Below are 11,345 nucleotides of genomic sequence, written 5' to 3' on the forward strand. Positions count from 1 at the left end.
CCTAGTTTGTTTGTTTTTTTATCAGTTTCTCTCTCCCTGCCCCCCAATCTGCCTTGTAGGTCCAGAAAATCAAATAAGAGAACAGGTACCTGACCTTTTTAGTAAGTCCATAGACTTGAAAACCAAGCCTGCAGCAAAGAGGGTTATCTAGTTTTTGCTCATTGTTAACATATTAAATGCCAAGTTTGAGTGACTAGGACCTAAAATTCTACATAAGAATGAACTAACTTAAAAGAGAGGAAGTGAGTAGAAACCCCACTCTTTCTAAGCCTTGGAGAAGTGTAAGAAGAGACCTTGACAGATGAGAGGCAGAAGGGTGATCTTGGTTTTTTAGGTCCTGCAACCTCCTCTATAGGCTTCAGTCACGTTAGGTGTGGGCAATACCAAGGGCACGAAGCAACTGCCCACTCCTCCGTGTGTGGGAAAATGGCAAGGAGATCATTGAGTAGGGGACCCTCACACTGACATGGAGACCCAGCATCATGAAGAAAGTAGAATGTCTGTTCAGACTGAGAACATGTAGCTTGAAATTTTAAGCTGCCTTTGTTTTCCAAAGAGTGTGAACATTCTGTTGAAAGCTAGAGATTAGGCCAAGGAGTACCCTGTGGGCATGCAACAGAAACAGGAATGGATTCCCTGAGCCTTGTCTGCAAATACTAGGGTGGTACAGTCTCAGAGAAGTCTCAGAAAAAGGAGGACCAATTCAGTAGGGAAAGGCCAAAAGAAAAGGTAAAGAGATCTTAGATTGCAGATAGCAGCTGATGCCTGCAGAGTGGAGCACACCAGGCACTCCTGTGGAATTCCTGATCTTTTCACTTTGAGGGACAGTGGGGTCCAAAGGATCCTTCACCGTGTTGTTAAAAATCACAGAAAGCTTTCACCCATCGTGTATTCTGACACCATCTTGGAGAAGAGGATAGAGGGAGTAAAACAGTCTAAAAATAAGAAAAATTAAGCTATTATCCAGAAAAGACTAAGCATTACCTAAAAAGTTTATTTAAAATATTGAATTGGACTAGATTTTAAAGTGCCTTGTGCTAAAAACAGTTAATTTCCTTCTGCTAGGTGGGGGCTCTGAGAAAGACCTGATTAGTTACAGACAATATGAATGAGCTACTTTTTTTTCTTGCTCATATGGTTTGTAATGAGATAATTGTTATCACCTTGTTACATTTACTACATATGTCCCTATGAAGACAGGAGCCATACTGCCACATCTCTAGCTCTGGATATACTGCTGGTACAAAATAAGTGCCCAACAAATCTTTGCCGAATGAATGAATGAACACAGGTTAAGAGTGCTGCACAACAGTTCTTAGACAACTGTTAAGGAAAAGATAATATTTAATCAACCAGCTATCAATGGCTGGAGGAACTGAATCTCTTAACCTGACAGTGTAATGAAGAGTAAAGGCATTAGAATCGAAACTGACTTCTATCTCTGGTTCTACCACTAAATATTTGTATGGTTTGGAGTAATCTTAGATTTTGTTTTAGATATGAATGTAAAGTCTTCTTAATTGTCAATATTTTTTATAGCTCTTAGTTTCCTTGTGTATTGAGTGAACATTATGCAACCATCTGTTTACCTATTTATTTGGATTAATAACTGTTAAAATAATGTTGGCTTTTCAAAAGAAAAGTGTTATCTAATAAAGGTAGTAATGTTGCAAGCCACTATTAAATAAGAAACCAAAGATTTTGTACTGATTCATTTATATTAATTATTTCATTTATATTAAATATAATTAATTAATTGCATTAATTAAATAACCTTTTTTTACCCTCTAAAATGACCTTAACTGGGTTATCAGTAATGGTTGCCTAATAATATCCAATCACCATTCACTTTCTTGTCTTTACTCACATATCCAGGTGGAATTTAATGACCCAGTGCTGGGCTCAAGAACCTGACCAAAGACCAACTTTCCAGAAAATTCAAGACCAGCTTCAGTTATTCAGAAATTTTTTGTTAAATAGTATTTCTCAATACAGAGAAGAAGCAAACCCCAGTGGAGTCCTAAATGAAGGCTTCGAAGGTAAGTTTGATTCTTCGTCAACATTTTCTGGCTTTCTCTACAGCATGGATTGAATAAGGTTAAGATTGGCGATATACAGAAGACATTTTACTGTGGGTAAGAAAAAAATTATACTGACACCATCCTCATAATAAGTAAGAGTTTATTATAGTCCTCTTTGAAAATAATTTTGATTTGCATACTAAATTTTAAAAAAGAGAATAGTGATATGGCCTCTGGATTTAGAATCTCAAATAGTAAGGAGGAGAATTAACATGTTAGACTATATTTTCATGAGGTCTGTTCTTTTGCTCCACCCCTCACACCAGTTTGGACCTCAAGTGCAGAGTGAATTAATTATAGACTCTTAGTTTATGGTCCATTATCATCATTGGTCCATGAAGGGCTCCTCTTTTATATTGTTCATTTCTTTAGTCCTTTTATCTCCATATTCCTCTCTTCCTTTCTCCCATGCCGTTAATGTTTTTAATGTGTATCTTTTTATTTGTATATTTTTCTGCAAAATGTGCATTGTATTCACAGATGCTATTATGTTATATAATGCTTCTTTTCTTTTTTTCATTAAGTGGTATGTTCTTAAGAGCCATCCATACTGCTAATCCATTGTTTCTAACTGCTGAGTATTTTGGCTCATAGTATGACTACTATAGTTGGTCACACCTTACTACAGTCTAGTTGGATTCCACAACTTCAATATTTTAGCAAATAAGAGAATAATCTTCTGGAGACATTCTATTGTGATGGACAGACTAAGCCTTGTAGTTCTGTGAAGAGCACAAAACAAAATTAAAATGAATTGACAGTAGTTAGTTCATTTCCAAAATCAGATTACAATACATTTGCCTAATTGGCTACATAAAAATGAATTTCAAAATGATCTTTTCTGGCTGCTTTGAACTCCTTCCCAATATTAAAAGTTCATGGCGCCCCTCCCCACCCCACCCCCCTTTTTAACTGCAAGAGCTTAGAAATAAACCTGGCAAGATGGATCATGACTCAGAATCTCTCAGAAATTAGGCCTCTTGGTATTTGCAATGATTCACTGATGGCTGTCATGGAGTCATCTCTCTACTGTAGCCCATGGTGAGACCTTAACCTTGAGTGATACACTTGACTAATAGCAGGGAAAAATAAGAAGCCCAAGAGGAATATCTGCTTGTCTTGTTTGCCATGTTTCTAACTATGTATTTGGAGTAACTTTGGATCCATGGCATAAATGGAAATAAGACTGATCATGCGGCTTCTTTAACTTAAATAGCTAGGTGACAGATTGGAAAGGGCTCTGCTTTCCTTGAACACGCATCATAGCCCTCGTCAGATAAGCCTTATTAATACTGCTCACATTGGCACCACCTGCCTTCTCGTCATGGAACTGAGCTGAATCTAAGAGTGCCAAGGGTCAAGCCCTTAGGAGTTATAACTGCTACTGCAACTCCCATCCTTTCAGAGGTTTCTAAACATATACTTACCTATGTGAAGATGACACAGGATAAGGAAAAACATACCTGTAAGCCATTCTAGATACTATCAAGTCCTCATTTTCTAAACATTTACTTCATGCATTTCTCTAAATGAAATTTTGAGAATTTTTTTTAAAAAGTGATTTTAACAGATAGTTGTTGGCTTTTGTCCAAAGCGTAGTGTTAAGTACCCAAATTTAATGTATTCCACTGGGCTGCTTTAAAGAAAAAGAACTGAGAATATTTCTTTCCCCTAAGAAACTAGAGTCAATTTCTTTAATTTTGGATATCAAGTTTAATAGTGAGCTCTGCTTCTACTGGTGATTTTGAAAGTTGTTCTTGTCATGAGACTGTCTCAACACCGGAAAGGTGGATATCACCAGTTCATTGAATGACACTGTTTTGCTCAAGCCATTTGAATCTGCTGTTGCTGAACCCAGTTCTTATTTGCATAGCCCGATATATGGCAACTTTAGGGAACCACAATGGGGTGCTTTGCCAGTAAGTAAAATTAAATCTTGTTCCTAAGACAGATAAACTTAATGCATTTCTCTAAATAAATTTTATCAAAATCACCAGTGGAAGCAGAGCTCACTGTTAAACTTTACATACAAAATTAAAGAAATTTAAGTTGACTCTAGTTTCTCAGAGGAAAGAAATATTCTCACATCTTTTTCTTTACAGCATTCCCATGGAACACATTAAATTAAACTGGGTTGAGTTGAATGTATAGATATCTCAAAGGCAAGCAGAATGTGGTTTTGCTTACTGCATTGAAAGCATGTTTTTCTTACTAAATCACTTCTCTTATCTCTAGAAAGCCACATTTAACTGATGACTCTAATTCAGATTTATTTGTGAATATCATTTTTGATATTCAAAAATGACCTTATGAAATTAAACATAATCATTATTTAAAGGTTTAAAAAGCATTTTTATGTTATCTTACATCAACCATAAAAGTGATTCCTGAATCCTTTCTGATTTTCCTTTTCACTTTTCCAGTATTTAATCTCCGTAATAGTTCTTGCTATATTATTTATAACTACATTTAAAGATCTTTATTATAAAAGTAATTTATAGTTATTATTTTAAAAACATAAAATTATCTAAGAGTAAAAAGTAAAAGTCTCCTGTTTTCTCTGTGTCTTCACGTCCCAGTGCTAGCCATTTTGCAATTTGATTATATGCTTCTAGGTATTTTATATGCATATACAACCATTTATAAAAATGTTCGTTTAAGTATATTTGTATGTGTACTGGCTGGATTCAGAGATAAAATTTAGGTAATCTAGACAAATGAGTGGGTTGTAGATTCTCTGGTCAGTTCTCCACTATTTTTTTTCCTTACAAATGAAATTTGTAAATTTTTAAAGATTTGGTGAGCAGATAGTATAACATCTGTCAGAAGCCAGGAGGCATTCTATGTTGCCACTGAGAGGGAATCCATGTTCTGTGGGAGTCCAGAGGAAGGATTCTGAATCCACACTGTGCGACAGAGGAAGAGTCAATAAAAGCTGCTGGGTGGAGGTAACTTCTAAGTTGAGTTCTGCAGGGAGGAGAGAAAAAATAGTATTTCAGGATAGAAGGAGCGGTAGGTAGAAAGACAGGGAATAACAGTGAGTGGAGTGTGCATAGAACTGTATGTAGTTTATCATACATGGAGGGAGGGGAAGTAGCAGGTGATGAAATTGGACAGATAGTGGTTACACTAGTCAGGTAAGAAATGAAAATTAATGAAAACTGAATTAATAAATGGTAATAGGTGTAGCGAGAAGGAAATGGATCCCAGAGTTACCACAGAGGTAGATGCTGTAGGACATGGTATCTAATTAGATGAAGAAGAGAGAGGAGATAATGATGAGCCCCAGTGATTTGAGAAGCTAGGGCGAAAAGTAGTGCTCTTCCCAGAGATGTGGCAATAGGAGGAGGAACAGCCTTGTACATGGTTGATTCGAGCTGGGTGTGGGATAAGTGGTGAAGCCCAGTATTCAGGTGAAAGGCCTGTCTTGTAAATATATGTTAATTGAAGTCAAGGGTAGAGATGAAAGCATTGACTTAGAGTGTACAGACTAAGAAGAGATGTGAACGATGTGTAGGACTGAGAGAACAGCCAATGTAGGAGGGACCAACAAAGAAATATGGTGAGCATGGAGATGACAAACCACAAAAGAAAGAGTAAAGCTGTTAGAGAGTGTTTTCATGGAGGCTTACAAAGGAGGGAGTGATCAAATGCTACAGAAGAGTTCCAAAAAGATGCAAGGATTTTACAGTTGCCTTGTATTATATTTTCAAATGCAATTCTTTGCATATGGAATCCTTTTCTCTAATATGTGCGCATTGTTAATAAAAATCATGGAAGCTGCCATAATGGGTGTTAGGAGGGCCTGAGAGCTTAGTCTCTACTAGAAGTCTCCATAAACCCTTGAGAAAATCTTTTTAGCATATTGAATTACCTAGTTCACCTGTGAGGCTGAGATAAGTAACATCCAATGCTTACAGTAAATACACAGAATAAGACCCTTTTTGTAAATGACTATTAATTGCAATAATAGCTAACTTTATTTTAGCACTTTTTTTCCGGGCCAACCAACGGGGTTTGGAAGTAAACTCATTAAATCCTCACAATACCTCTATGAGGTGGGTATTTTTATTATCACATTTTACAGATGTGAAGACTGAAGTTTAGCAACTTGCCCATGGTCATACTGCTGAGGTGGGGTTGGAGTCAGACTCTATTCCAGAGCCTGTGCTCTCAGCCTTCACAGAGACATAGCTGGGTAAGGAAACCGCCAGCACAAACCCTAGTTTGTTACCAGTAATGTGGTGCATAGTTAGGTATAGTGAAAAAACATTACTCATGGCCTACTAGAAAGGATGTACCAATTCATCCTGGTTATATTAAATTTATTTGGGCAGACTGAATTAAAATTCTAAATAGTGTTCAAAAACATAGAGAAGCAGATATAAACATGCAGAATAATGATACAGGAAGAGTTTAACAGGAAATGTAACCAAACTTTGATAATTTAAATAGAAACAAGCAATTCTGTTCTATGACAGACATGCAATTTTAGTTAAAGGGAAATTCTCATTATGCTATTTACAATGAATGTAATTTTGAAGATAAGGAATAAGCGATGTGGGAATGACTAAAAATTTTGATAATTGAAATGTGACTGAACAAAAGTGGCAGACAATAAAGAAAAAATAGAATGAAAGACAGAGTTTGCGTATTTGAAAAGGAGGGCGGTCATGGGACAGTCCCTTCAAAGCAAGCCTAAACTTAATTACCTTTTTAATAAAAGAAAATGTACTTAATAATCATATACTACTTTGTAGACTGAAGGGCATATTTAGCAAAGACAGTGAAGTATCTGTCTTCTTTGTCATTGTCGGAGATATGGAAAAAGATAAGAAAGCCACGGGGAAGGACATTTTTGAAAAGAGATAAAAAGGCATTAAAATTAACAGGGAGCAATAAATCCATGCCTATTCCATGGTCCTACTGACCTAATGGGGTAGAGAGGGGATAGAGAGAGAAGATTAGTAACATATCTGGGCATCTAGTAAAAATATCCCAGTGACTTCATCCAAACATTTGTGTAAACATCACCTCATCAGTCCCAGAGAGTTCTACAGGAAACAAATCTAAATGCTCCTCTGCTGTTCTAAACATAGCCAGTCAGCCGGCATATGTCTCGTCTGTTAATACCCCGTCTTACTTGGAAGTCTTTATTTTAATATTTCCTTCTTAAAGAGAGGGTTGCCGAGTGCATGCTGTCTTTGTTCAGGACCTCTGCTTTAAGGTCTGACCTGCAGGCTTTCCATTCGTTAGTTTTTAAACAAAAATAAACAAACAGTCCCCCCACAACCCCCCCCCCCATCTCTTTATGCAATAAGAAGATGTACTAATTGCTGAAAGCTTTCCAGGGTCAAGTTACTAAATATTGCTCTAAGTGCTATGAACCAATGAAATAGTTAGCTAATGATTTTTCTTTGACATGTGGCACCAGAATTTTTTTAAAATCATTTATTTTCTTTATATAAAAGTTTTTTTCTCAAATAACAATAAGCAAAGAAAAAAAAATCGTGTTTCATTAGAAAGTTTCCTAATACGCCATTTAAAAGGATAAAAGTATGACAGTGAAGCAGCTGGTAACATGAGTAGCTCAACCTATATTGCAGATTAAAGTTTTTGTTGAAATTCTAAACTTTTCTTTAGCCTAACTTTTTTTAAGCCCTTTAGGAACCGCCTAATTTTCTCAATAATCTGGGCCACTGGACTACTTACAGTTAAACATTTCTTTCTTTCTCTCACTTTTTGATATTTTCTATTGCTATTATCATATATAGCAAATTATTCTTATGAGTTTCCCAATGGCTATTAGTACATATTGACAATAATTATAATATTTAGATCCTTCCATAGATATTCGGCACTTATGCACTAACCAAACCTGGCATCTAATAAAGTTATTTCTATAGGAGAGATACTTTGCAACACTCTCTGACTATTCATGTGGTTTGAAATATGCTATAATGATGTTTGAACAATGAAGAGGAACATGAAATGATGCCAGAGAACTTGTGAGCCTGTAACTTGGCCATCCTGTTTGTTGGCATTGCGGGGAGAGGGGATCTGCTGAGAAAAGTCAGCACCTAATAATACAGAGTAGTGACAGTAATTCACAAGCTCTTAGAATAAAATAATCTTTGTATCAGGTTTGGAATTTGGTAAATAGATACATTAAATTCCACCAGGAAAAAAAAAAAAGGTACATGATACTTCCCTTAGTCCTTTGAAATTATTTCATTTTCCCCATATTTCAATTTCAAATTCATTCCAAATAAACCCAACCTGGATGTACATTAGGGCTGAGCACGGAAGATTGGCAGTGCAGCAGGCCCCACCCACGCAGTTGGATGCTCTCAAGCCAGAAGATGCGAGGAGAAAAAAGGAAAAGACCATTATCTATCTGCTGAAATATTTCTGATTTTTCAAATACACTTCATGAAAGGACAATAATATTTCTGATTGTAATTTTTTTTTTCTTTTTTACCCAGGTACTATACAACACAGAGATCGGAAAGTGTGGATAAAAAACAATTCCCACAATATATATTTGTATATTTATTTTACAGTGTATATTTATCTTCTCGATTGGCTAGAATTTTGTGAAATGTTTCAGAAGCTCTGCTATTAGGTTTCAGCAGGAATTCTTATGCTTTTCTAAGTAAGAAAGTCAGCCTTTAAGTAGAGAAAAACAAAATAATATGAGTGTAATTGTGAAGAAGATCGATTACCCTCTGGCTGCCCATTTTTCTGCTGCCACTCCTACACCACACACATGTGTGTCCGAGTCTGTGCAACTCAAGGACCCTGTAGAGCACACTGCCCACCACGTGGGTCCTCCTTACCAAGGAAACAACTCTGTCCTCGCCTTGTGGAGGGTGAAAATGAGGACAGAGACTCAAGCCAGACAGTCTAGATTCAAATTCCAGCTGTGCGATCTTGGACAAATTATTTAACTCCTCTGTGCTTTAATTTCCTCATACGTTAAATGGAGATAGTATCTACTTAATAGAAGAATGGGTTAATGTAAGTGTAGAGCTTAGAAAAGCACCTGATGCATAGGAAGTACTCTATAAGTGTGAATAACAATAATTATTATTACATTTCATGTCATTTTTCATTTATCCTTGCCAGTCCTGTGTCCATTCCCTAGAGAATCTCATCCTTAGAGATCATAAATATACAAGTTTTAAATTTGCTAATTAGTGTTGATAGTTTATATGCTACTTATATCAGGGGGACAACTGAGCGCCAGCCATATTGGCTGCCTAGCTGTTCCTCAGTTCACACTCAGCATGCTCCTGCTTCCAGACCCTAGTTCTTACTGTTCTCTCTCCCTTGAATCTACTTCCTAAGATAACCACATGGTGAATTCTCTCACTTAATTCAGGTCCCGACTTGAATTTTAGTGAGGACTTTGCTAACACTTTATCTAAAATAGCAACCCTCTGCCACTGTTACTTTCTTGTCCTTTTTCCTGCTGAATTTTCCTTTATAGCACTTATCACCACCTGACATAGCTTTAGTTGTACACTCATTTATTGTTTATCTCCCCCCATTAGAACGTAAACCAAAGAACAAACAAGTTTCATTCATTGCTGTGCCATCAATACCTAAAACACGGCCTGGCATGCACTAGGCATCCAATAAATATTATCTAAATAAACGATTATATTACATAATCTAAAAAAGAATTCTTCTTTAAAGGTAGATATTTTAGCTCTGGTGGCAAGGTAGAAGGATAAGCACTTTAGACCAAAAGGGCATCTTAGGGCCACTTAATTTTTATCACAAAGGAGTTAATTGTTCTACCTGTATGGGAGAGTTAATCAGCTCTGCGCTCTCACCACATTTTATATATTCCTTTATATAGTGCACGTCACCTCCTGTGATATCATATCTGCTCCCTACTGAACTGCAATAGCCTCGAAGACAGGAAACATGTCTTATTTATCTCTGTATTCCCTTAGCGGTCCTCATAAATGTTTGCTGAACCAATGTATAAAGTTGGTGGTGTTATAATTCTCAGACATCCTGTACGTTACAAATAAAGGAAATAGAATAGATGCTAGAATAACTTTAATAATTTTTTTACAGATGAAAATGGCAACATGATTTGCTTGAATTTGGATGATGGCACATCAATTGCTTTAATGGAAACCAAGAACCAAGAAGGGTTAAACTACATGGTACTTGCTACAGAATGTAGCCAAGGTGAAGATAATTCTGAGGGTCCTCTAGGCTCCAAGGAATCTGAATCGTGTGGTCTGAGGAAAGAAGAGAAGGAACCACATGCAGACAAAGGTATCTGCCAAGAAAAACAAGTGGCTTACTGCCCTCCTGGCAAGCCTGAAAGCCTGAACTATGCCTGTCTCACTCACAGTGGATATGGAGATGGGTCTGATTAATAACTGTTTGAGAAATGCAGAGTTGAAATAAACACTCCCATTAAGTAGTCACGGAAAGAAAACCAACCCATGGAGAATGATAGATGTTGTGGTGGTCTGAATTAACGCTGGAGAGTTCCTGGATTTTAATCTTGGTTCCGAAAGCCACTTGGTTTCAGTTCTGACAATCTCCATACCAATTGTCTAAACTTCAGCAAAATTCCGAGGCGCACCACCGAGCGTTTGGAAAGCTTAGGGAGACTCATGAGTCTGGAAGGGAGATTGGTGTCCCTCATCCTTTACCATTGTCCAACCTTCAGTCTGGGCTGTAAAAGAAGCATCGTGGTCTATGGTTAGAGACAAAGTAAGGACCTGGAAAAGGGGGATGAGAAACGTGCTCAGAAGCCCGACTGAACTACAGATTATTCCAAAAGGGACCAAGAAAATGACTACATCACTCTACACATACCAAAGGAAACTAGCACCTATGACATGAGAAATCTCTTGGAAAGCTATTGCTGTAATAAGATATTCTCTTTAATGTCTATTCTAAAATATTTTGTTTTTTGAAGGTTTTGAACAGCAGCTTCAGTCATATTTAAAATAGGACCATGAAGATCTCTAAATCTTGAAGTTTAGCATTCTGCGATCTTTGGGTTGTATGAAAATCGCTCTGTGACTTGTGCGCTGTTATAGAGATTAGCTAATATGAAGATTCTTTTTATTTGCCATATCTATTTTATATATAAAGTACTTAAGATTACATTTAATAGCAAATTGTCCTTAAAATTAAATGTAAATGATTATACAATGTTAATTCAAGCTCTGTGATTTTTAGCAATGACATGAAATAATAAATACCTAATGAGAACTATTTAAAAAA

The 11,345-nt window shown here is 36.6% G+C and overlaps 1 protein-coding gene across 1 annotated transcript in view; it reads left to right on the forward strand.

Annotated features, from left to right (window-relative positions):
* Positions 1–11,345, forward strand: part of ROS1 (ROS proto-oncogene 1, receptor tyrosine kinase) — a 101,881-nt gene extending 90,536 nt beyond the window's left edge. Inside the window, 2 exon segments of the mRNA XM_023533366.1 lie at positions 1,876–2,039; positions 10,173–11,345. Of these exon segments, the coding sequence (XP_023389134.1) occupies positions 1,876–2,039; positions 10,173–10,483 (475 nt within the window). The 3' untranslated portion in view covers positions 10,484–11,345.

This window comes from Pteropus vampyrus, unplaced genomic scaffold (genome assembly GCF_000151845.1).
Source record: "Pteropus vampyrus isolate Shadow unplaced genomic scaffold, Pvam_2.0 Scaffold101, whole genome shotgun sequence".
Classification (NCBI taxonomy): domain Eukaryota; kingdom Metazoa; phylum Chordata; class Mammalia; order Chiroptera; family Pteropodidae; genus Pteropus; species Pteropus vampyrus.